Here is a 27,845-nt window from a genome sequence, read left to right as displayed (position 1 = left end):
TTAAATCGTTTCTGACACAGTCGCATTTGAATACTTTCGGTCAACCCTGAGATCAGAAGATGAGGTTTCGGACAGGTTGTCCTGAGAAAACTTGGCTGCATTAGTCATCTCAGGCGAAACGATTCTTCGGTTGCGGGCAACGAGGATGAACACAACAGCGATCGCCAAAACCACTGTCGTGATGGTGAACAACCCGGTCAAAGCTTTCAGACAATTTTGAAGTAATTCAAAGGGCTTGAGAACGCTGGTTCGAAGTGCCTCCAGGGTGTCATAATCAGCCACTTTTTCCTATAAAAAGGAAGAGAAGTAATTTCTAGACTCGTCATTGTAAACGCCGCTGATTGGTTACTCATCAGGTGATTAAATGCACGTGAGCACGACGAGCAAAATGGGAATCGAATAATCGTTCAGCTGTGACACGATTTGGGTGCCTGGCCGCAAAGCCATACGAAGATTGTACGTGGGCTGAGATACCGTCAGATTGCCCAAGTCCAGCAGTCAAAATCCCGAGGTGGGGTTCGAACCACAGACCCTAATGTCAGTAAGTTCTCGCTTTTGCCATCAAGTAATCTCGAGTTCCTTAGAAGATCTGAAACAAGGTAACACCTGTGTTTCAAATTTCGGTCCTTCAACTGCGTCAAACGTTTATTCTGATCTGGATTTTTGTGGGAATGCTGACACTGCGATTTGTGAGCGGCATCCAGGTAAACAAATTGTGTAAAAAGCAGTCGAATAGGGTGGAAAATTGTTGGAAACGCGGTATGCTGCCATGTCGTGCAGTTATTGAATGGAATAATTCGTGACAGTGACCTTGAAAAGTTGGCGAATCTAACCACTCGCGTGATTTATCTGTGAAGCACCCAAGGAAGAATTCGAGCCCTAACCTTGGTTGGAATGATCAAGAAGGGACACAACTAACTTATTGTTGTATATCCTGAGGAAATTGATTTGGGAGTATAAAGTTACTGGCCTGACAAGGTCAAGAGACAATCAAGAGTTTAGATCAGAGAGAGATCTAGATACGGTGCGATCTTTCAACTGAACATCCTGTAAAGTCCGGTGTACTTATAAAGTATTGTCAAGGAACCACTGGAGTCAGTGGTTCAGCCAAAACCCTAATCATGTCCCACATAATGAATACCGGTCACGTGAGCAATCCGAAGGAGTCATTTCACGTCATCCAATGGAATTCCAGTATCGACTGAACGGCTTGGCTTGATTGCAGCCGAACCAATCGCAAGACGTCTGCGAAAACTGATACTGTGCAGTCAAAAGCGTTTCGTAGGGACGCTGAGTCTGTCTTGGGCATATGACACGAACCAACCAATCAAGTCACACATAACAGTCCTCTAGACTGTCTCACGGCATCCAATTGGATGCGACGTGGAAGCGCAGCAAACCAATCGTTCGTGCCTACACGTTCTTATTTCACTGACCAATCACGGCTACATATTTCATTTTTCACCCCTATTTTAACCAAGACTAATTTGATCAGGAGATTTCAAAAACATTCAAGTTTCACTCTGTGTTCAAACCAGGGGAATATTTAAGCAACTACTCCTGAAATGCCATCATATCAAGTAGGCCATTACAGGACCCCCGCAAAGTTGTATAGAGCACTGACGAACCGGGTGGTACGGTGAATGTGCTGAACAGTTAGTTTGTTCAAGCTTAGCTACCTTCGCCCCATGTGGGACGAATTTCAACATATTATCGACTTGAAAGGCGAAAAATGATTACCAGCAATTCATTAGGTCAACAACAGATGCCTGATTCGAGTCCGTCGCAAGGCATATCACCATTTTGTCCAAGTCACAAGTGTTTTAAGGTCCACCAAAATTTTCAGGTGAAAGTGTTACTTACTCGTGAGTACCAGAGTATTGGGAAATAGAATGGCCCATTTGTCCTTTGGAACTGCCTGTAAATAAAAGTCACAATCAGTTTTGGGTACCTTTCGAGGTTAAAAATGCGTACTCAGTAAGAAGTAAATTTTATCCAAAACACGTGATGTGGATCCCGTGATTGAAGGATGTGTGACGCCGAATTCTACCCAATAATGAGTTACTCACGGTCGAACGCTCAACTTCTAACCTGGAGGTCACGGTTTCGGTACGCGGCACTGCCTGAAACAGGCATACAGCACTTCTCTCGGGGCTTGTACTGAGCAGAGTACGGCACCGATACCACTTTAGTGCTCGCAGTATTGTGTTGCTATGGCAAAGAAGCCTTCTCCGCACTCAGTTGGCCAGACGGTTAGGCCGCTCATCGGTCCAGCATCAGGCGAGCTCTGATTGGTCAAACGTCTGGACCCAACAACCAATTATGATCCAGTATCCGCCGAATACCGCATGCGAACGCCGCATACAGAAAGTATCGGAATTTTTGCATAAACGTTATATACGACACGTTGTACAAGTGTTTTCGATCGGGTTTCGAACGTTAATGTGGTTGTTTTGACAAGATCTCAAATAAAATTCTGCAATCTTATACGACTAACCAGATGTTTTTTCTTAGTACGTAAAAAGTATCTATTCACTCACTCAATGCGATTGTCCAGAAATACATTGTATTGAATACGATGCCGTAGCTCCATTGTCACGCCAGTTAACTGATAAATTGGGGTAAAAGGGAAGAGTTGTCGTTCTGCAGTTTCCTCTTAGTGGAATGAATGACAAGACCTTGTTAGTATGGCCTACCCGTAAACTGCATTGGCCGTCTACAAACTTGGATGTCGGAATATTTTGACACCTTTAGCGAACAGTTGCCACTCGAATTATGATATGACTAACTTCCTGTGAAATTTGCGAAAGAATCCTGTTCCAAAAGGCATTCGAACCTTTGCTTATGCTCACAAAACTTGGCCAAAGTGCACTCCATCAAATTAGCTTCGGAAAGTCGCCTTTTCGTTTCGAGCAAACCGGCGAAGAGCTGCAGAAATCCCAGATATCAAGAGGCCCTCCGCAGTGGGTCCGCTAAGTGGCTTTGGCCGGTTCCACACTGTCATCCGAATCACCATACATGAAGCTATTTAAGTGGGTTTTTGAGGTTCGTGACCTTGAATATACAGATGGCGTGACGTGAACTCCTGAAGTAATCCGAGTTGTACGAATCTTACTTTCGAAAAGTAACCCCGAGTAATAGTACTATCGTAATAAACAATTTCACTTATCACTCTGGACTACGCAAAGAAAATGTGGACACTTTCACACTGCGCGGTATGATATTTTAAAATTGATGACCTGTACAATCTTACATGGTAACCTGCCAACGGTCGGTCCACAAAATAATCGTTGACTGGTTTTAGTCAATCCAAACAGACCAAAAATGTACGCAGAACGACATTCCAAGGAAGCCCTGGCAATCCACATAGCTTGTGTGGTTCGAGCGAATCGACAGTCAGTCTACATTCGCCGTGCAGTCGGAACACAGTGCCGACCAATGGCGTGGCTAGCTGACCTCAACTGCAACCCACGTGCGTGTGACAGCCCCCCCTCGACCAATCAAAGCGCCTGTTTCGGGTTGCCGCGTTTAACTCATTTCTATTGGCTGCAGATGGTTGAGGGAATGGCAGATGCGATGTTGACGTCAGTCTCATTCGCACAGCTGTTACCCTGTCCCGGAGTAGCTGTTCTCAGGAGTCTAGACCGAAGGGGATCTTCACTGGACGTGACCATCACTGTCAGTAGTGCTCATCAGCAGTGCTGATCTTTGGCCATCTATGGGGTTTTTAACTCCTGACACCTGACTTGCGAGATGCGCATACTAACATCATGCGAACAGCATCTGCTAGATAAAATCAGAAGACTTCTCAAGTCTGAGCATTAATCGCTTTGTTCTGCGGCCATTTTCATAACAAATCTAGATGATTCGTCAATGGTCCGGAACACAGGTTATTCAGCTTTTCAGTTTTTTTGTGTTGAAATAATCTGCCACCGCTGATGATTCCAGCTTCTCAGTTTTTAACCCAGCCACTGTCAATTCCACCATCTAGAAGAAACTTCCTGAAGACTTTTAAATCTCCCAACCAGATCTAACTGCTTCTGTGCGCTTTGATACCACAATCAGACTCTGGAAGCAGGCCGAACAAATGTTTTATAGACGTTCGTTCAAATTACATGCATCGGAGGGCAACTCACACCTCAGTAACTCGAAGAAAACACAATGAATCCCCAACTCCTTACCGGTTCCACGTTAATCTCCGTGTCGTGTCCTCGCAAATCAACCGGATCCAGGAATTCAAATCGTTCTTTCAAACGTGGATCACCTCTCAGGAATAACGGTAAAGAAACGTACAAACGAATTCCACGCATTTCTTCTCTGTGACAGTCCAAACTGATCAGGCCTTGGGGAACACATGCATCATCCCTCAAGCAGTATTGACGTTCTGACCAGTTGGTTGTACTATCCATGGGGTGAAGTCGAAAGTTGAGTAACTGAAAATGGAAGGTAAATCAGTTTGAAGCAGTTCACCAGACAACCACGCTTCCGCTACGAGTAGCCAACCTCACCTTGCATTCTCTCGTTTTTACCACCTTATTATTCAAGTAAATGTGGCCGCTACTGGTGTTCCCAACAGATGAGTCTTCGAGCAAGATAGGGAACCAAGAGTTTTTTTTACACCGACATTCGCACTCGACCGTCTTACTCTCTTAGTTGTTTGTAGTGCGCAGAGTCCAGGGTCTACACATTTACTACAAAAGCAAATATGATCCCACCCTCTCCCGAAACTCCTTCGAGGTCTCATACCTCAACTGCCAAGCGTGAGAAAAAACGAACTGCTATTTCGATGTTAATTCATTCCGGTGATTTCTAGGATAAACTTGTTGGATGCCGAGTTAGAGCTAGTCTGGGACGTTTCTTTCAATTTCTGGTAACACCTTCAAGGTGTACTGGTGGCGTAGAGGAACATTCCTAACCGTGGAAGTGACAACTTTTCAATGACGTGGCTTTCGTCGGGCTACTAATGGGCGCCCGGAAGGCTAATTCCCCAATTTTTTACACTACTCACCAAAAACGAGTAGTGAGGAAGTATTTGGTATGTCAATCGACTTCAAACCTATTGTTGTGAGCCAGAATGTTTGCAATCCAAGTTTGCCTGGAGCGAATTCCTGACGGTGAATTCGTCCTTAATATATGATATGCTGAGCTGCACTCGGAGAATCCAAGTTTGCCTGGAGCGAATTCCTGATCCTACTTAGAGTGTATAACATGACTCTTCAACTTTAATTTTTTGCGGTGAATTTGTCCTTAATATATGATATGCTGCGCTGCACTCGGATTTCGCTCCTAATAGGGCTCACCAGCAGTGTTGGCGTTTGAACTCCGGAGCGTGGTGCCGCCAGTCAACCAGCGTGGCTAGATGCATCTGACAGTTCGGAACAGCTGGAGCGTTCCGATTTGTTTGACAGCGACTTATCGTACCGTGTGGCAAATATGTTGTCCACAGTGGTGTGAATAGAATCGGTATTGTTCACCTGAGATTTCGCCCAGTCTAAGCTAATCGTACTGAAGAAATTGTTTATGCTAGGATCGTTTGTTTATTGAGAATCCTCAGCAGTGAGAACTTGATGGAACCACGGTCTTTCCGCCAATGGATGAACACAACTGGATGAACATCAGTGTGACTAGTTCTCACTTAGACAATCACGGAGAAATGCACTCATTTGCAACATTTGCAAGCAAATTTGTTTATTTTTCTGGGGGACTCACCAGCTGAATTTCTTTTTTTGATGAACTTCGCTAATTTCGTGCAACCTAGTTCAAGTAGAACATATGCTGTACAAAAACTCGGAATTTCGCTTAACTGATGAACCCCAAGAAGGGCGAAACTGGTCGTGAGCTGTCGAAGGGTTTTCAGCAACTTTATGAGTAGTGTGTTACGTCTAAAGCTCCAATAATCCTTTAGTCGCATAACCCATATCACCTGATCACATGTTGCCCAGATCCTTCATTGGCGAATTATTTGGGAGAACGTTCGTCCATCTTAATGAACAGTTTCTCCTCCCTATAGCCTGTGGGTGCCGAGCCACCACAAAGCTCCGCGGGGACGATATTTGGAAGCATGCAGCATGCTTTGACAACGTTGCCTGATATCGCTGTCACATACTTTTATAATGTAATTGGCCTTCAGGAGGCTATGGGTACATCAGTGACCAGATACTTTGAGCTTCCGGGGAGTGTTCACCTAAGGTAGTCAGCTGCACGTTCGCTGTCGTTCCAGGCATCGGTAATCCAATCATATCGCTCAAGGGAGAAAACGCTTGCCCGTTCAAGGTGCGTCACGCACACCCCGGTAGAGTAGAGGTAACACGCCCCTCTGGTAGGTCAAATATATTGACTTCCGCACGGCCAAGTATATGCACTATACTTTACCTTACATGTTTCTGACGTATAAGAATATCTGGCCAAAAGAGCAGTTTGCCGTGTACTTAGGGAGATCATTTCGCGAGACTTTCAAGTGGAAACGTTATTCAAGAATGACGCGGATATTTTCTAAATATGATGGGGAGTGTAAAGAGCTCAAACAGTTCTCAAAACGTACACGTATTTGTAGACGAATTTGGCCTTGACGGGAGACTCAACTAAGTCCATTTGAGCCTGTCACTTCTGATGGTCCGATTAAGCTCAGTTTCCTTTCGAAAAGTAATCAGTGTGCAAATAAATGTATTTGTCGAAATCTTGGGTTCAAGTGGAACATCGAGTTGACGAAAACTCGGGACTACGTTTGCCTGATGAGCCCGGTCGTGAGATGTCGAAAGTTCTCAGCAAACTTGTGAATAGAGTGTCACACCCAACTCCGAATTAGCATTTCAACGCCACTTTCTCCGTTTGTAGACAAGCTGGAACCACTGAATTGTTCGTGTCTCGTATCGTTTGAAACGGAATTCAAGATACCGAGGTAGTTCTCTTCATAGAATACTATTTGAATGTCAAATGAAAACTGTTCAGTGGAAGGAACGCATGTTGAGATCCATTTGAATCCCTAAACTACGTCACAAAACATCAGCGTTTAGACGCTGATTTTACGCAGTCGATAATGATGATGATGATGATGATGATGATGATGATGATGATGATGATGATGATGACGATGATGATGATGATGACGGTGATGATGATGATGATGATGATGATGATGATGATGATGATGATGATGATGATGATGATGATGATGATGGTGATGAAAGTGATAATGATGGTAATGGAGTACTTCGATAAAAAATAATTTTCTTGAAAGCGATTTTAAACTCCACACTGGTTCCATCAGTCATTTACACAGCATTCATCATCCTCCCAAGTATCACATGAACGAAAATCCTTGTACACTGTTGCTGTGTATTAGGCTAATAGTGAGGGGGCCATTCATCCATGGGTGATGTACAGTCCCGTATTTTCGACACATGTTAGTTTCGAAAGAGTAACAATATTCAGCGCTCAAATTAGTTAGTCCTCGGTGAATATAAGACCGCACATAAGGGTTGATAAATAATCAAAAAGGACAAATATCACTCACCTTTACGCCATCATGATTTTTGCTGGGACGCGTCAAATTTGCAACAAAGCTAATCTTTCGGCACATTGATTTCGATGTGATTTCTAAAACATCTCCAACTTTTGCGTTTGGCGCAGTCTGAAAACCGACTGGAGGGAGGTAGAATAGAAGCGTTGACGTGCATGTTGGCAAAATGTACTATCAGCGAGTACAGAGAAAGTGATTTTGAAGCTGCCACATTTTAGTATGGTCTTTAAAAATACACAGTCTCATCACACTATTTCGAGTAGCACTCATCCTGCCCAGGTACAGATGTTTGGTTAGCCCTCACGGATGCAGTGGATTTGAGTTGTACTCTTATGAGAGCTCATCAGTCATGCTTATCCTTGGCCCTACCGGGGCCAATCAATCGACTCAGCTTGGCCAGTTGCTGGATCACAGTCGGACAAACCAATTAAAATTACTCAAGCCTGAGCACATTTGGTCTGGGCTTTTCATTGTGAGCTTGCAGAATAGTGGCGACATGCTCGCATCACCTATCGAATGCCCAAAGTTCGAATCTCGGCACGGTCAAGGACGTACACTGCTGATCAGCTCCAATGGGAGCTAACCTCGAGACCAGTGCTTGTCCCATCCGGCTAATTCAACGGAATATTTGGTCCAGAAAAGGTAGAGAACGGCTCAGATGAGAGTGGAGTAAATATGAATTATGAAAAGTTCCCATTTAACAGGAATACGACACCTAACGGACGGATATCACACACTATCAACGTGTCAACAAAAACGGCTACGTGGGTGTGAATTCCGCTCATATGTAAACCGACAAGTTTGACCATCCCGGAGAGACAGGTAGTCTAGCAATCATTATTTTCGTTACAGTATGTCGGGTTCTCCATCCACTGAAAACAAATTCAGGTGATGTTTCTCGAAACATCCTATATTCCAAACCCCTTGGTGTCATCCATAACCAACCTTTTCGCTGGAAACACCTCATCAACACCTCCATGTGGCACTCTAGCGCTCTGGTTACACAATCCGACAAGAATGTGTGAAGTTTTTAAGCACTGCAGCCTACGTGTTGACATACGTCTCGCTGGCCGAGCATGACCGACTGCGATTGGCCGCTCGGATGATCGATCCTGTTGGTTGATTGGCCAGTTGGTTAACTCTCTGATTGGTCGGTATCCGAGTTAGTTTTGCTCTTGCACTCACAGACTTTTCTGTGGTCAGTTCTCGAGTTGCCATGTCTGCCCAAGTAATCGAGTTAAGTTGACCATTTTTTGTATTACAAATAATGTAAGGTCAGAAACCCGCCATCTATAAAGTATGGATTACTAACACCAATTTCAGTAGCATGTTAGCCAGTTCACTCTCAACACGAAGGAAAGCAATGCTAACATACGTTTTGATTAACTTTACCGGCACATTTGTTTGGATGCATAAACATGTAATGACGACCCTGAAAAGTGGCTCGTACTTCAAACTTTGTTTCTTAATGGCTCAACTAAGTGAAGCCTGAAACCTATGGTCAATGATAGAAATAAAGGCATTCCATTCTTTTCTTGTTTTTTATCTGAACGAAAACTGATGACGATGTTCTTCGACATATCTAACGTCCCCTGGTTTTCCGCTGTTATTGGGTCCACCCCAGAGTCACCGCACACTGTTTTGCGAGCTAAAGTGTTGATACTCGAAAGTTTAAGATAAAATAGATTCCGTCGCGTTCAGACAAGATTTCCAACCCAAAAAAAAATTGAGCTCCCGGCTGCCGGCCCACTGATGTGGTTCGTATGGCACACTTTATCTATTTGGCTCTTAGCCATACCGCTTGAAATTTTGTATATTACTCGCAAAGAGTGCGCATATGTCGCGCGAACTTGCAAAACGCATGACAGCGTCGGAATATTCGGTTGATAGCTCGATTTAAGCGCCTAGCTCTGTGACCTTGTTACTGAGACAGCCTTGAAACGTGATACATGTTTCCGTCATGTGGTCCAACCAATCATTTCATTCCAAGTTGGTGAACGCTTGTATATCGTTTGCCTAAATGTTAGCGACCGTGCGCGCCAAAGGGTGACTGCTTTCGCGATTCTAGTTCGTTTCGACAAAATTACTCTTTTCAGTTTCCCACATGTCCTCTTCATTTGTTCCCTCTCATGAGATTTCAACTCCCGGAATAGGTTAGATAATGGTCGGCCTCTTGAAGTTATTTCTCCAGAAATAAAACGAACGTAAGCCAAAATTCAAAAGAAGTGCTCTCAGGAAACATTTTATAAAGGGCTCCATTATTGCGTACGTGAACGTTTTTGAAAAACAATCAGGATTGTTTATGATGTTAGACACAAAATCCACCCAGGTTAAACTCACCTTTGCCACTCACCAAATTAGGCTCTTCGTGTTCATAATATGTCGTCAGTCTGTGGAAATCGTAGTAATAAATCAATAAATCACGGAGCATAAGGTGGCTGACTACTAATTTGGAATGTCAGTTACTTCACTCAAACAATTATCCTTGTTGCAAAACTGTCCGGAGGCCAGCCGTCTCTAATACGCGAACATCACATCATTTGGACGGATGTGTCACGTGCAGAATTCCGACCGAACAAAGGCATGCCCTGATTGGTCAGAATGCCAGCCAATCCGGATCGAGCATATTTGACTCGACGCTCCTCGCCCTCTCACGGTGATTCTAGCATGACCATAGTGGGCGGAGCAGGAAGCCAAGGGACCGATGCAGAGTTGCACTATCGGTCAGCAAGACACAACAAAAAGGCAACAGATAGTCGGCTCAAACATTGTTCTGTCTTCATGTTCAGTAAAGTTCACTCAGTTGATGAAACATTCTAGTGCAGATCTGCTACGGAAATGAAGGGATAAATTGAGGATACATTCCCGAAGCCCCGAGGCCGAGGAACACATGACCCTCAAGTGACCGCTTATGAGTTCACTTCACGTTTGAATAGTGTTGGTGTTCTGAGCCAATGAAAAAACCAGAAAGCAATTAGCTGAATTTCTCGTTTTTGCTGTGCAGAGACCGCCTATTTTTTAAGCGCTGCTACGATATACCGGTAATCGAACTAAGTTTTTGTTGTGATGACCTAAATTTATATGATTGTACTTCTTTGATTTCATACTGAAGTGTGGAAAGCTTGGTGTATCAACGCCCATATTGACTGTGCGCTTTTGGGACGGCCCGCAGGATTACCACAAAATCTTTATCTGTGCAAAGAATCTTTAGGTTAGTGGATAGAGCTTCAAACGTCATTTGCAATTTAATTTTCCACCTAGGTGCTCAACTGCCATACAAGCGTTGTATCGTTCGAAGCGCGGTTTTATCACAGAAAATCTGCGATTACTGAAACCCCCTGTGCTACGAAGAAACGTTTGATAAAGTAATCAATGTAGTTCAAGTCTGGACCACTCACTTCCGCCATTGTACGGTCAAAATAGATTCAGGAAACGTTTTTCGTTAGAAGCCGTAAGGTAGGAACCAATTCGAACTGGAAGCTCGATACAACTACTTGATTATCGTGTGAGTTTACTGACCGAGAGGTCTGCGGTTTGAAATCTGCCTCGAGAACTTCGCGACTCCTGTCTAGGTTGCAGCGAGGCGCCGAAAAGGTGCTTTCCACAGTTGAACGACAAAGTTGTACTCGGATGGAAACTGTTTTTTCTCTTGGGCACTGTCTCCGAGATGATTTGTGACTGATCGAGCAATATATTGCAGGTTTTCATCACCATCTATTAGCTGTTTCACTCAACGACATCGGTTTTCTGCATTTTAGTTGGACATGACCTGACAATCTGCTCAGCATGCATGACCAAAAATGCTTTCCCAAACACTTGTATCTCGTTTCAGTGAAACCTTACCGTGATTTTATCCTCCTGGCCTCATTTATCATGAACACGGAACGGTAGAGTAGTAGCAAAGTAATATATCATCGAGAATGAAAAAAGTCTGGTCAACATTGCTCACCTGTGACTGTCGATGCTCAGCACGGTGCCCGTTCTGCGTACGTCTTCCGCCCCGGTGTCAACGACGTAGGTAGTGATGTCTGAAGAGTTGAACTGAATGGCAGAAAAATGATACCTTTTTTAGTAATCTGTTGTGCGCGGTAGCAATTGGATATGCTGCCTGACAGGACAAGGGATTTTGTTCGAGAAATTTCACTTTGTCTAAATGCAAGGTTCATCCTAAAGATTTTGCTCCACCATATAATACACTGCCTCGTCAACTGAAAAGTAATCACATTTGGAAACTGTAAGGATATTTGTTGCATAGTAATCAGTGGATACCGCATTCTCTCCTACCGGGGAAAGTAAGTAGTTCGAATGCACCCGGGTTCGAACTATGGATGATGTCTATCCCATGGGGGGGGGAACTGATTGGACAGAAAGACACTCGTACATTGATCTGTTAAACCATGCAGCAGTGATGTGAACCGATGGATTCGAACCCACAGTCTCCTACTTGCTGGGTCAGTGGGTCAGTACTGTGGACTTACCATCTGATTCACTGCACTTCCGCAGGATAGATAGTTACTTTCGTTGGTGCCATGGGAGTCTAAATGCTTTAGTGAACCGGACGTTGATATCATTCAATTAGTTGAATGGTGTCAAGTGGTTTGCAAAGTTATGAAACGTGCTACGAATAGAAATGTATGTCTTCATAAAGGAAACTACTCACAAGGTTGCTGAAAACTCTTCGACAGCCCACGACCGGTTTCGCCCTTCTTGTGGCTCATCAGGTAGGCACAGTCCCCGAGTTTCTGTCACTCATATGTTCTACTTGAACCCAAATTAGACTGTTTGCGAAAAATATACTCATTTACAGATCAATTTGGTTTTCACGAGAGACTCAACTGAATCTCTCGTTTATGAATGTGCTTCACACAGGCCGCCTCATTTTTCAGTTCGCACGATATTCGAGATATCGCAGTATATTTTCATAAAGGAAACTACTTCCAAGTTGGCCCAAACCTCTTCGAAAGCCCACGACCGGTTTCGCCCTTCTTGGAGCTCATCAGATAGGCGCAGTCCCCGAGTTTCCGTCAAACTTATGTTCTACGTTGGCTCAAGTGGTTACGGCGCGAATTTACTAACCGGATGGTCTGTGGTTCGAACCCAAACTCTGCCTCTCGACTTCCTCTCTCTAGGCTTGGGAAACCTGGCAGTATCCCAGCCCTCGTGCTCCCTTCGGGTAGCATGGCAGCCAGGCACCGAAAAGGTGTTACAGCTGAGAGATTTTTTACGTTCAGTTGTAGAATATCATATACGAGAAATTTAGTTGAGTCTCTCGTTAAAACCAAATTGATTTAGAAATGTTTCTTGTTTACCGAACGACACCTGCTCACCGGATGGATTTTCATCACACTGGTGTGACCTTAGTGGCGCGCGTGAGGTTCTGTCCTTGGGGGATGACTGGACATGTGACTAAGTTACTTGCTTACCCGGCCCGTTTAGCCACTTGTACACCCGTGTCCTTGCATAAGTGTCTTCTAATTTGAACTCGAAACTTTCAACCAATCGTATCAAAGCAAAACCGATAGTGGCTTTTCTCCAAATTCCGAGCAATCATCTCATACTACTTAAATCCTTCAAAACATTCAGCCATTTCACCCGTTTTTTTAAATTGTTCAAGATGATTACAACTCAGACTTTAGAATACATCGGATCAATGAGGTATGCCAGATTAGGTTTCCTTAAGTTGCTTCTCAGTCATCGTTAATTTGCAATTGTGAAAATTTTTCATTAGTGGCGGTAGGTATTTTAATTGATATGTAAATAGGCGAGTATTGGTGTACTTTTCATCGGGGTGTAGAAGCTTCGCACTGAAGATAACTGCTTGGATGCGTGAATGCCTTTAAGGGTGCGAATGGGACAAGTGTGCCAAAGTTTCGAACCATGGATGTATCCTTCATCGGGGTCCCCATCCAGGCAGATAGCAGGGACCAGAGTGGCTAAGTTTGCTAGTAACGGCTTTCAAAAAGTCATTGTTTGACTCCCCCTGTTCAGTCAGCTGGTCTGTGACTCCGCTGATCCGAGCGAGTCATCGTGGGTAACATGATCTTGTTATTGATGTTCTACGGTCAGCTGATCAGAGTGCATCGTTTGCACTGGCTTGGCCACGGGCTGCGTATGTCAGTCGACCGACTTCCTCGAAGGGCTCTTTTCGCACAACCACGTGAAGGGTGGAAGAGATCCAGAGACGAGCTATGGTTCTGAGACAACGATTGTCGAACACCTGAAGACGTCTCAGGTCCGCTGCTCGATTAGGCCAAGTCTCAAGGCTTTGGTTGAGGGCTCTAATCGTCCTCATATCTAGGGGTGGGTGCCCTGGCAGTATTCGAGCCCATGAACAAACATGACGTTTACAGGTAGCAATACTCTCACGTCACAACGGCTGTGATAGCCTACTGACTGCTGAATTTATGTACCAATTTATCAGCTCCCGCCTGCAATGCGCAGCTATCTCCCCCCCCCCCCCCCAAATCATCGGTGAACGAAACTGCGGCAGCTACAACCACTTTACGACAAGGACGTGGTTATTACAGCTGACATTTTTCTACGGTAATTTCATTTTGAGTTCAAATATCAAGGGGAGGTATGCCGAGTCGAATATATGGCGTGTTAGAATGTACCAGATACCACGGCAGTCCAAAACTGCCGATTGAACGTTTGCAATCCAACTGCCAAGCTCGGCGAAGAGAGCAACAACCAAGCAGCTCACCCGAGCTACCTACATTCCGCCACACTGCTGCTGAGCATTTATTGTCAAAATTTGATATTCTGCGTAGTCAATCAGTGCAGGAGAGCAATGTAAATCGACTTTATTCTTGCTGGACGCTGTCGTCATCAGTACAAATGTCACGAATTTTAAAAAGTCTAGGAACCAGTGACCTTGAGCTACGCACGGCTCATGATTCGCAATAAGCAAAAAGCTGTGCAATGTTTCTGACGGCTGGAAGGTGAGATTCTTGAAAGTAACCTCAGAACGCTCGGACGTACTGCTCCACCAAAAACTCAACAGGTAAACCCGCAAGCATCCAGGCCAGTCAATCATTCAATCAATTCAGCAAGACCTGATTAGTGTTCTTGCGGCCACAGAAGCACGACCGATTGTGATCAGCGTTCAGGCATATCATAGAGGCAAGATCGATGTTGATGGATGTTCACTGACGCCTATCAGACAGCCTGGATCAATGTCAGAAAGTCCCCTTTAAACAGCGTGGGGCCGCTGTAACTTTTGCTCTCCCACTCGCTTGTTCGGAATGCAGCTGTTGTGTTCCCTTCTGTGAGTCTTTTTTGAGACACTGGAGCGGGTCAGCAGCAGATACCACAAATTGACGAATGAGCAGTTTTTCTCGGAAGCATGGTGAGGTTAACCTGCGTACTACAAACTGGTCGGAAAATCCGTGTATGTACAAATAACTGGGAGTTAAATGGAGCATGGTTTCATAAATGAGTGGGGAGGGGTGGCCCTTCACATTGGCTAGAGCACACCCAACTTTTAGGTCAGCCGTCAAGCAGTTGGTAACCTCACCAGGTAGCTAGGATACAAACACTTCGCTGGTCTGTTGCGTAATACAAGGGGTGATCTACGCATCTTCACATTTTGCAGAGAGGTGTCCGATCAGAGTGTGTGAGAAAAGCCGCTGAAAAGCTTCTGATTGGTGAGTTCTCATTTCTTCCGGTTTGTCGATTTGGACGGCTTTAATTCCCAGCTACAACGAATATGCGCTGCATCCGTGACAAAGTTACCCCTGATCTCTCTGTGTCCGATCGACTCAAGTTTACGGCTTTTTAAGTGAATACTCTGGAACCACTCAACTTACTTAGACTGGTGGTTGCAAAAACGTACAACCGAGCTTAGTAGGGTCAGCCCAAATTATGAGGTGGATTTGAATACGTTACTGATACCGAATAAGGGCCAAGTTCGTTGTCCACTCGATATAACTGCGTTTGGAATCGTGCGTGGATCGCCAGTTTTCCTGGCGATCATCTGTCACTCCCGTGGAAGCGGAAATAACTGACCATAAGCTCGATAACTGTGCTTCATAGTAGGCACGTCTCTAGTGGCCTGTGTGGGGATCGACTGAAGTTCCGTACAAAATTTGTCTACCTGGACAGCTGGATCAATACTGACGGTCTAGCCAAAGATTGTGCTGATTCGCTCTGTATTCCAATTGTCCGGGCGTCAGCCGACCCTAGCAACTGAACAGCATGCCAATTGGCCGAATGTGTCACGTGCGGCCTAAGGTCCAAACGAAGGCATACCCTGATTGGTCAGAACGCCAGCCAATCCGGATCGAGCATTTTTCGCTCGGCTCTTCTCACGAGAATTCTAGCACAACCTTGTGAAACATTCTGTGATTACCCTATAAATAAAGTTTCAATCAACTTCGTTTGTCTCCATAAGGGGCTGTCTGAAGCTACTGTGCCTTTTGGTATCCCATAGTGGGCGGAGCAGGAAGTCAAGGACCGACACAGGGTTAAAAAACCGTTCAGAAGACAACACCAGTCGACCGGCTTAGAAAACCTGTGGTGATAAAGCTTGGTTCGACGACCGCATTCGATCCAAAATGAAGAGTATACACAGACTACTGGCTAGAAGACGCATATGTGAAACAAGTGATCAATACTTACCGAACTAAGCAACCCAAGTTTGAACCTCTTTCCAAAGGCAACAACATCGTACCCCCATAATGCTTCTTTCGGAGTGAGACTGACCACTGCATCTGGATAATTGACTTTGAGGCGATTGCTAACAATTCCCTGACGAAAAAGCGCAAATAATTCAAGAATATTCATTATTAATTGTTAACCGCAGTCGAGCCTGCAATGAAAAAATTAGCTATTCGGAGTCCAAACCGCATTTCGCTTTGAACCCATAAATAGAGGGTTTTTTAGATTTGTTCTGGGGGAAACATGGGATTAAACGCTTTGTCCAGTGACCGATTGCGGCCACAGAATCGGGCGAACTGTGATGTCTACACCTCAGTCTAATCGAGTGGCGAAGAACAATAGATTTACTATCGATCTGAATTTATTGAGTTCTCCCACGACCCAGTGTTTTAACTGCAATGGTTCACGAACCCCTTCAGAGGGTTGACATATAGTAGAGGTTGCCAGTGCTGCATCCACACCGATTGTCCAACCACTACCGATGTAACTACTGCTATACTACTGATGGGGCGTGCAAGTAGTATGTTTTCTCGTAAATCCTCTTCTCGTCTCTTGAAGAGTGCGATCTATTACGGAATTCGTGGAGTCCTATTTGTTCGGATTGGAGCAACAGTCAATGAATATCCAGGAAAGTTCAGGAAGACCCGTTGAGGGATAAGGTGGATATTCAGTTTTGTAAATAAGATGCATCTGAGAGTTTTGCTTCCCTGTCCAGTAGTCTGTAACTGGTCAGTTGGCCTTTTTCTAATGGATAACTTCGAAGCGAAGGCCTTCTTCCTTTCACCGATAGATGTCTTATGAGAATGGCGGCTTGTTCTTCCACGCTGGTGGTGGGAACATAGATGTTACGTCGTACTTCAGAAAAATCAGACGACTTCAGTAGTACCATGCCAACGGCTGGCGTCTAGTGGTCAGGCTTTTGAGCCGTAATTCGGTTGTGGCACTTGGTCGTTCTTCCGTCTAACTTTGGAACCACTGAGTGTATTCTAGCTCACGTGCAACTGTGAATTCAGGCTTTGAGCAGTGCTACGTTTGTGCTTGTATATCGCCTGTTGAACAGAAGGGTGAAGTCTGACCTTGATTTTTTGCCTGCCTGATTGGAGCCCTAATCTCCGGGATTCATTCCATGTGACCACCTTTGATCTGTCGACTGAAAGCTTCGAAACCAGACCGCAAAGGACCTATGCTGAGACCGGCGCTGTAGGCTCCGACGACACAAACGGTCGATAATGCTGCTGGACTCTTTTCTGAGGCGAACCAATTATCCAATTACTAGCCTTCGGTTTTATTCAGAACTAGAAAAAATGTCGAACAACCCCAAGGACCAACCCCAAGCCAAGAGAATCAGATAGTTGACCAATCACGGGGAACATATTCTTACGTCCCATGAATTGTACGATACTGAAATCTAACTCAGCACCACACTTTTGCATCATTGGACTAAGATTTCCTTGGTTCAGTCTGTTTTTCATCGATTTACGGGAACAAAACAGGGGACAGACAGTCTGTATTTCCACTTCAGCTGAGTTCACCCAGCGTCTTCAATCGTCTTCAGTTAGTTAGGTACCACTATGTCTGCCGGTCTTGAAATGCCACCGGACTGTGCCACCAGATAGACCTTTGGAAGCATTATCCAAAGAAGATGGTGTATCTTATGGTCTCATTCGATCAGTTCTCTAAACTTAGGAACGAATAGTATTCTTGGAAAAACGGGACGACCAATCATTCAAAAAACTGATCTGAAAGTGAATTCAAAAACATTTTCACTATAACTGCAGAGGGGTAAGCCTCACGCACGTTGTCCCACGGAAATTGGCTATTTTGGTACTTGCATTTTTGCGCTATTTCAAGAGCCCCATATTGGTAGACAGCTGTATATTGCAAATTATTTGTAAACTACTGATTACTTCCAAGTAGTTAAATCTGAACGCTGAATTTTCATCTGGTCGTAGTTTTACCTCACGAGCAGTTGGTTAACAAAGGCCACCTGGTTTTCTAATCTTCCTCGGTCATAACTATATAATAATGGTCTCTCGTGAATCAGACACGTTATTCTCAAGGTCGCCCGGCAGGGAAGTTCATGGGTGGTTGAATCGATCAATTCCCACTTACCTGTTCAATCATACGGATCGATTTCGGCTAATCTAAAGATGTCCTCTGGTTATGTGTATTAGCCAAGTAATATTCCAGCACCGAATTATTTATTCGTCGACCGGGCTATAAAATTCTAAACAACTGCGTCTGTCGATTAACGTTCCTTAGTTTTGGTTGATGCAGGTTTATCGCGTCAGGGCGAATCAAACGACGCAGTTAGTTTAATAGTCTATTGATCGATTGATTTTCCTCAGGAGAAACTTTGAATGAATGCGTTCTCACGTGAAGCAGCATTTCTCGCAACTCAGGAGTACTAAAGGCAAATAGATATGTTTATAAGGACGATATAAAATGGCAATATGATCCATCGTAAAAAAACGTGTGCGGTAACTCACCCCATCAAGCTAGACAAGTAGCGTAGTCAGAAAAAAAATTTCCAATAAGTTCCCAGTTTATGTGTGACCCAATTTCCGACCCAGTTTCACAGTTTGATCAGGCTGAGGGTTAGCACCAAAATTCTCCTTCACAGCTAGTAAAAGTGCATACTTGAAGAAGTTTCGACAAGCTGAATAATGTTAAAAACCTTCGCAATGTTTTGAGCCCAGGGGACCCGAGACAAAGCAGTTTGTTTAATCTGTATGAGTTCACGACTGTTCACGATTTAGCGCAATATAATCCGCGTGCACACCTCTCGTTCATGAACAAGTACACAGTTTTGCTTCGGAAGTCACGTGTCTTGAGGTTTCCTCGCTCACGCTTGAAGCCTTTCGCCTTTTCAAACGCCACAATTACAATATAACACTCATGGATTAGTGGTAGTACGCTTATCCCACATTTCAGGCGTCCGCGGTTCGAATCCCGACACAGCCAAGGGTACGCACTGCTGGAGATACCGTTTGGCTGCAACAGTACCTTTATATATACGAGTGATAGATATATGGACAATATATTGGTGATATGCTCCATTGTATCGAAATTGTGTGCGTTTAACTCACTTCTTCAAGCTAGACAGGCAGAGTAGTGAACGGGTAAACAGTTGTGTTTTCGAAGGAACAAGGCTTTAGGTTTCATCGCTCAAGCTTCAAATGTTACAATTCAGATTTGTCCACCGTACCTTGTTGGATTAGTGATCAAACACTTCAGGTGTCCGTGGTTCGAATCCTGACACAGCCAAGGGTATGCACACTTGATAAGCCCTAAAAAGCCAACCGCCCCATTGGCCATTTCGTGTAGACACAGGCTAATAACTGCTCGGGGATATGAGGAAGGGAGCTGTTTAAACAAGGGTGATGTACTCCACGGAGCCGTCTGTTGCCTTCAGCTGCTGCCTAAAAATTATCCATACATGTATACTCGTAATGCACTACTCATAAGGTTGCTGAAAACTCCTCGTAAGCCCACGACCAATCTCGCCTTTCTTGGGCGATATCTCGAATATTGTAGCAACTGAAACATGAGGCGGCCTGGTGCAGCACATTCATTTGCCTAGAAATATCAAAACCGGGAGATTCAGCTGAGTTCTGAGTGAGTATCTCGCAAAACCAAATTTGTTTGCAGTCGAATTTAAGTACGTACTTGTTCGGAAGTAGGCTGGATGCGTTTGTGATTAGTCATCTACAAGGCTTATCTGTGAAAACCAAAACTCCTCACAATAACTTGGCTTTCTTGTGGATAACCAGAACGCTGGACGAGATAATATTCTCTCCTTTGAAATTTCGGCTCCATCGGAAGCGACGGTTCTGAAGCACAAGGTCTCCATGGAACGTGGTCTCCACAGAAGTGACCTTTAGCCCCAAGAACAAACATCAAAGTGGGATAACGTGTGGTTGTTTGCTTAGTCCTTTCCTACAGAAATTTTGTTTTCATAGAAAATTTGTAAAAATCCCCAAAAAAAGGAACAAAATTCACTGAATACACACTGGAAGGTACACTGCTAAGGGGTTCAACATGATACGTGGAGGGAGTTGCGCAGTTTGTGGAATTCACGTTCGCGTCATTCATAAGTTTGAACTGTGATGATCCCTACCCAGACAGATGATTTCTGTAAGTCCACACTTAAGGTTGCGAAGCACTTTACTGGGAAATGCACTCTACCAATTCCAGAAACAAGAAACTATTAAGCATTGTTCATGCGTTCATGGCATTACCAGACTGGGAAGTCCTAGCAAGCGCGTCATTCGATGGACAAAACCGAGCCATCGACCAAACCAATGATATTGCTGAAGTGTGAACACGTTTGTCTTTTCAGGTATGCGCTCGTATGTCAGATGTCCGGAGACTAAACTGCGACGTGACCAATGAGAAACACTGCTGATGAGTTCCATCATGAGTTTAAAATGAAGACGATTCACCCCCTAACCAATCTATCGTAAATATTAGTCATCCCCACTAGTAAACAAACAGGAACATCGGACTGAACATCCAGCACTGATCAAGCCACTAGTCATAAAAATCTCACGGACTGGTCCCCTGACTGCCTTAAAACCCAATCAACCTACTTACGTACTCACTCACTTGGCCTGACGAAGCATTTGAGTCAAAAGCCAAACGTTGCCCAGCAATAAATGCACCAATTGTTTACCAAACCGCTCTGAAACGATGACTTCCCAATCGGTCCCAAACATTTTCCAATTGATTAAAGGTGATTACCTCTTTGATTTCAGCTCATCAGACTATTTGCTCCAGGTCAGACTGACAACTGTTCAAGCGATTGTAATGTGAACTTGAATTCAACTTAAAAGTAAGTAATTAAACTGCAAGGAAAGAGTTATGAACCGACCACACCGGTAAGTCAGCTAGTCATAAACTCACGTGCCAGTTTGATTGAATCGGACCGACTAGGCCAATAGGTTGAAACTGACTGAGCATGAGTGAGTGACTACATAATTGCTGGGGACTCGGAAACGTATCGCGAGCCGGAGATGTGCCCGGTATGCATTCCAAGGTGGAATAAACGGCCAATCATGGTTAAGGACCTGCTGACTCACCGACAAGCCCAGAGTGCGTCAGATAAACTACACAGGAGTGCTCCCGTGGCGATTATGCTTGGCTTCTGACTGGTTCCAGAACAAGTTCCAAACCTCTCTCTAAGAATCTTCAAAACACAGAATTCAGTAGGACTATCCTGATGAGCGAACACCCTTCGAAGCGAACGTTTTTCTCACATTCTCGAGGAATTTAGCCAGCGAACGAGGAATCCGCCCTATCAGTCTGCAAAACTTATTCTCTCCAACGTAGGTCAATCGACTTAGTGACAAATGAGCAATTTTCCACATATGTGATTCAGAAGTAGGGGCAACTGAGAATGACTTTACACTACAGTTGAAGTTGGATTGATCTGAAAAGCCGAGTAACGCTATTTGTCTGTTTCATCTTCATCAGGAATTCGCAGTTAGGTGTCTCGCCGGTCTGTAGAGCTATCCGCATTTTTTATCTACAAGTGTTGAGCTACTATTAAAAAATGAGTAACTAAAACTGTCAGACGAATATCAATGCCATGAATGGATATTCCCCAACAGCCGACCATCGGTGATGTCAGATGCCTGTCAGCTTGAACAATACCCTTTGTCGTTCCTTGTGAAAAACTGCGCTCACCTGGTGAATCAAATTTGGGATGAATATATTCTCTTCATACGAACTGGCAGATCCCTGGTTTTCAAAATAAAACTGACTCCGAAATCCGTATTCCAGTGTTCTGGGCCTCGGTTCTTTTGAGAATTGTGTGTGCATAATTTCAGTATCCACTCTGAAAAGACAAACCAATTAGCTGGGTTTAGGCCCAACTCAGAATGGCGTAAGCAGAGAGGTGACCAACCCTTGACTTGGCAGAGGAGTATGAAGGAGATTACAAAACGCTTGGGTGCTGCCGGTGCTACTCGCCTTCCAGGATGGAAACCGCGTGATCCGCACTGCACCTGGTTAGAGACACTACAAAATATGGCTGCCAACCGATGTCAGTGGCGTTCTTGTTGTCAGTTTCTATCCAGATTGCCTGAGTGAATGTCTGGAGGTGTAGACACCTCAGAATGATTGTGGTAAGCTAACACTATGCCCCTTCCCCGTCCACCTTTGTTCTTTTCTCTAAACTTTCTCTTCTATTCTAACAAGGGAATAACTTCCCACCAGGCAACTTTGGACTAAATTCGAGAGCCCAAATACCGTTCAAATTTAAGATGCCCCAAGTACTACACCCTAAATTGTCAGTTTCTATCCAGATTGCCTGAGTGAATGTCTGGAGGTGTAGACACCTCAGAATGATTGGTGGTAAGCTACACTATGCCCCTTCCCCGTCCACCTTTGTTCTTTTCTCTAAACTTTCTCTTCTATTCTAACAAGGGAATAACTTCCCACCAGGCAACTTTGGACTAAATTCGAGAGCCCAAATACCGTTCAAATTTAAGATGCCCCAAGTACTACACCCTAAATAAACGTTTTCTAACCCAGGTAATAATTGATGAGATAACATGTTTGAACCAGTTTTTTACTCATCATCTATTGGAAATTGAACAAGTTCAAGCGAATTAAGGTGACCACAAGCACGAGGATAGTAAGTTGCCATGCGTTTTTTTCCAGTTTCATTTTTAAACTTTCATCCACCTTTATAATCACTGATTCGGATCCGTAAGGAGTAAATTGAGGTAAGAGGTCAAGCCAAGAAAAAATAAACTTGGCCATATGGCTGCATGAATTCACGACTTTATTGTCATCTTTGGAGAAATTTCAATGCATCTGCATCTGCCCTGTCTAGCCTCTGCAATGGTATGCAGCGTTCATCGTGCCTAACCCACTTCGATTGGCTGTTTTGTGTGCACGAACGAATATCACGTGACTAATGGTCAGTCGGGTTTTGCTGCAACTCACGTGTTGCGTCCAGCCAGAATGCTTGCATCACGTGACCAGATTTCAAATCCATTCTAGAAAAATAAATGAAGGTTGACACGAGTCCCTCCTAACTTAACTCTGCAAAAACGTTTTTAACAAATTACTGTAAGCAATCTAATGAAGGTTTAGCTTCCATTTATTCTTAAGGGTAAGCCGAATGCCGCGTGCGTATTCTTTTTTGGATTGCCATATCATATCCAACGAAACTCCCAGATCCCCCGAGGACCATGAACAAAGTCTGATGCGGCTGACAGTGAACCGCATGTTCATCCAGCTTTGTATACGACTTTAATCATATAGAACAAACCACATTCCAAGAAGACAACTGTCAGTTTCTTAACAAAAATGATCATAACATTTCTTCGAACATGCGAAGCTACTGCTTGCACGGAAGGCAAACAAGTGAATAGTGTTCTTCCAAACTTTATAACAACTAGACATTGCACAGATTTGGAACTAGTTGGACCGGAAAGATGGAGTGATGTAAATTCCTCAACCTCGTTTTCATCATTGATTCGAAAGACATACTATCGCAGAATACTTGAAGTCCAACTAAATAAACCCGTTAGGAATCTTTGCTCTACGCCGCTCAAGAAATACTTGTATCTGGTTCAAGCCGATAGGTGATTTATTCATCGTCAGGGAAAATTTAGTCAACTCAAGGAAATATAAATAGCTTCAAAGAGTGTCTGATATCTCTAGCCTGATTGGTAGATATAATACCCACCCACGTGTACTCCGATTGGTTCGTTTGGAATCGGCGCATCCTTTGATTGTTTTGTTGAGTCCGTTCAATTCAGTAGTTCACTTCCTAAGTTCCTACTGGTTTGTGATTGTGGTTTGCATTCCGGTCCGTTTTCCTGCTATCTGAATGGTCATCTAGAAGCCTGATGATCTGAGTAGTTTTCACATTCGCATCACCCTCGTTTGAACAGTCGTCCTTCCGTTCTGACGTAATCATTTTAGTCTCCTTTCTTTGGGCTTATTGGTTAATCTTTAAATACTCCCGCGTTTCACTATGATATTTTGTATATTGTCCAGTTCTTTCGTCTAGCGCAGATTCGTTTCGATCTTGTCCTTCTTGTGGCTTGTAGTCACCTATCCAGTTTTGCGTGCTCCAAGGATTTTCTACTGTCTTCTATGTTTGCTATTTTGTTGAGCATGATGTTCCTGAAGTTTTTTGTACTCAATTCTTGATAAATTGGATCGATCGCTTTGTACCTGTGGATCGGCTTGGGTCCGGTCTGCTTGGGTTAGTTAAGAGTGTACCACTCCTGATTCTCAAATACTCGATATCTGATGAAAGTTCGCCTCCAAAAAGCGACTGGGGGTCACTGGAGAGCTTGAAATATTGTCGGATTTGATTTGCTTTTGTCAGTTTATGAGGCATCATCTTCATACGACAAACGTCAATAGAGTGGCCCACGACCATTCCCATTCGGCCATCGGGGCCAGGGAATTCACACAAGAAGCAGGACAGAATAGTAATTTTATCGCCGTGGACTCAGAAGTATGATGCACATTGTGTTGACAGTTCGCAAGTTCACATACTCAGTGGTTAGACATCGAATCTACTGATGGGAAGCCTCGTGGTTCGAACCCGACCTCCACATCTTGATTTCTCTTGTCTAGCCTTGGGCAACCTGGCAGTACCACAGGTCTCTTTCTTCCTTCGGGTGACAGCCAGGTAACGAAAGGTTGCTGAAGCTGAAAAAAACAGGGTTTTTACTGAATATCCTACGGAAAGCCATGAACCGTTTTCGGGAAGGTGCCCTTTTTCGTACACAATCTCTTGTCTTGGGCAACCTGGCAGTACCACAGGTCTCTTTCTTCCTTCGGGTGACAGCCAGGTAACGAAAGGTTGCTGAAGCTGAAAAAAACAGGGTTTTTACTGAATATCCTACGGAAAGCCATGAACCGTTTTCGGGAAGGTGCCCTTTTTCGTACACAAGTACGCTCTGTAGCCAACAAATTAAAATATAAACTGATGACAATCCCAGTTCTGAGCCAAGTGTCAAGACACCCACCTGAATACAAAAGGGCCCACTTGTTTCAATCTTGGCCGTTCACCGCGTACCATTTGGTCCGGATTGGTTATGTTAAACAGATAGAAACGGTGGTATTCTGGCAAAGGCGGTGACACGAAAAGTGTTCTGTAGAGTTGCGAGTTCGGGAGAAGCCGCAATTGCTGTGGGTAATCATGAACGTAAAAGTGGACAGTGGAAATTCAACGTGTTGTGTGGACCGATGTAACGACAGTTGGTAGGCAACATCATACTAGCGGTTAAATGTTGAAAACTACTGATAAGCCTTACGAGTAGTATCTGGCTAAGTAGCATAAAGAGTCGGGTCAATTAGACGTAGGCATATGCAAGAATGACATCGTTTTTCGTAATAGCACATCCGAATTTTTAAACTTGCCACACATTGCAGCTGGAGTAGAATGAAGTAGTCACTCTGGCTAAGTTGATACAAACTGATCAGTGCTCACGTCCATCTCTAATTTGTTTCTCAAACACGCAATCAGCACATCATGAGAAGGAGATATAGGCAGCCATAAGAACGAAAGCTATTTTTTCAAGCATCAAGTAATCTTACAAACAGCGACTCACTGTTTTTTTTAAAGTGTGTTCACCGAGAAATAGTAGAACCGGGTTCAACCGAGGCACTTTGCTATCACTGATGTCCTTTTTTGTTTGCTTGTTATAGAAAGATTCGTCTCAGGTGCACTTGAGAGAATGGCACACTCAGCGGTGCCTATTGCAGTTTTCAAATTCAGATGGCGCCATTGGATCATTCTCGACGAAAATGTCGACTCATGGAGTACGCGATAACTATCAGTCCTAGGAACCGGCCACTTACAAGAATCGGCCGACACAAAAAAGGCATGAGAGCACAAATATACTTGAGTACAACTGGAGAATTTTAGTGAGCCTTTTTTAAAAGGCCAAATCCGTTGATTGATTACATTAGGACTGACCAGTATTGTAAGTCAATGGCCAGTGTGTTTGATAGATTAAACAACAAACATTTATTACTACTTGGTATCTATACCAGTAGTCTGAAAAATACAACATTCGTATGGCATATTGAAAGTACTTACCTCGTGCAACAAGCGGAAAAAAATGGTTTCAGAAAGTCCATAGAGAACAATTGCTGATATCATTGCCAAACTGGAGAGTACAAGAAGGCCAGTAAGCAAACCAATCAGGACCGGCGACCGCACGTTCAGTCGGCAGGCTCGAAACTTCATTTGAGCGTTGGACGCTTTTTACGAAAAGCTAGAGGAACAATGTCGAGAAGGTTATTGTGAAGTAATGTTGCGGTGAATGTGCGGTGACCTTGAAACGTGGAGAGCAGTGCTTTCAATGTAATGGGTGTTTCTCTCCATTTATTGTCTTACCTACCCGTGAAAAATCACTGATTTTATCATTTGATGGCGGTTTTCCGCTAAATAATAAACAGGAATTCCTAACGTTGGAGGCCTTAACAAGAGGGGAACATGTGACCGCAAACAGGGCGGGATATCTGGCGCTTTCGTCTTTGTTGGGAATCACAAACAGTGGGAAACTTACTGATCCGTAGGGGAATTTCAGTGGCGCTATGCTCCACCTTAGTTCGCGCCAATTGTGAGGTGCGCGGCGACTCGCAAGACTGATGAAACAACTATACAGTGCTCCTGTTGTAAGGAGTCTCCGTCATACGTTCCCGAATCTCCTAACACTATCACCAGGAAACTCGATCACCTGTTCACCTTCGCTGACCAATCAAATTACGAGTTGGCCGTTTCCCACAAGGATGGCATTGTTGGACTTGAAACATCAGGTTGAGATCGAATTCTACTGTTTGAATTTAGATTGTACTGGAACTGTTCAAAAGCTGAGGCTTTTGCTCAATAGCCTATGCTATTCGTGATTAGTGCTCACCTGGTTCACTCAACTGAAGATTTAACGATACAGCGAACGGTCTGGGCACCACTCTAAATATGTCAACGTAGGATATATGTACCCTGTTCATACATCTACTCGACCACACAGACAGAGATGTCTTTCTGTGTTTTTGTTATTGATTCAGAATCAGGTAACTTGTTTAATGATAGGTTGAAAGCTCACACTAGGTTAAAGCGTGCTAGGGGGAGCGACTACTCTAGGTTCCCCATTTAGGCTTTGCCGACTTGATTCAAGCTGTAAAACGTCCTTGTTGGAGTACACCCATAGTTCATCATCATCATCATCATCATCATCATCATCATCATCATCATCATCATCATCATCATCATCATCGCATAGTTACAAGGTTCAAACGATAAACTAGACTGCACCTGAGCTAAATCCTTCGTTTACGGTATCCTCCAAGTGGATGCGCTGCATTTAGGCTGGTTCATATCTTAGTTGGGAACTCACCAGGTAGGCGCACGCTTTGAGGTGTATTTTAATGCCATACTGAACGCGGTACACCCATTTGCTGGTTAACTTGGCTTTAACTAAAGGCTCGACTGAGTCTCTCGCTTACAGTGTTCCCTAACTCCATAATTTTCCAATCCGTATACTTCGTCAGTCACAAACGGTCTGCTGCTGAAGTCCTAGAATGAAGCAAGCCGATCGAAGGTGACCCAGCTGGTCTCAAAGTTTAGCCAGGAGAAGACCAAGATTCACTGATTTCAAAGCTACCATCCGTGATCGATCACATGATC

General features: G+C 44.1%; 1 protein-coding gene across 1 annotated transcript; it reads right to left on the bottom strand.

Annotated features, from left to right (window-relative positions):
* Window positions 1-27,593, bottom strand: T265_09459 (hypothetical protein; the record flags this gene model as incomplete). The annotated part of the gene is made up of 16 exons (XM_009175534.1): window positions 1-288; window positions 1,176-1,260; window positions 1,864-1,918; window positions 2,790-2,928; window positions 4,182-4,433; window positions 7,514-7,641; window positions 9,860-9,909; window positions 11,469-11,560; window positions 12,592-12,785; window positions 13,610-13,775; window positions 16,139-16,267; window positions 19,673-19,756; window positions 21,866-22,016; window positions 25,180-25,340; window positions 26,256-26,325; window positions 27,556-27,593. 16 exons carry the CDS (start codon window positions 27,591-27,593, stop codon window positions 1-3), a joined length of 2,082 nt encoding a protein of 693 aa, XP_009173798.1.
* Between the last annotated feature and the right edge of the window lie 252 nt (window positions 27,594-27,845).

The sequence above is a fragment of the Opisthorchis viverrini genome (assembly GCF_000715545.1).
Source record: "Opisthorchis viverrini unplaced genomic scaffold opera_v5_275, whole genome shotgun sequence".
Lineage (NCBI taxonomy): Eukaryota > Metazoa > Platyhelminthes > Trematoda > Opisthorchiida > Opisthorchiidae > Opisthorchis > Opisthorchis viverrini.
The sequence above is the reverse complement of the archived record's forward strand: the minus strand, read 5'-3'. Positions and strand labels throughout refer to the sequence as shown.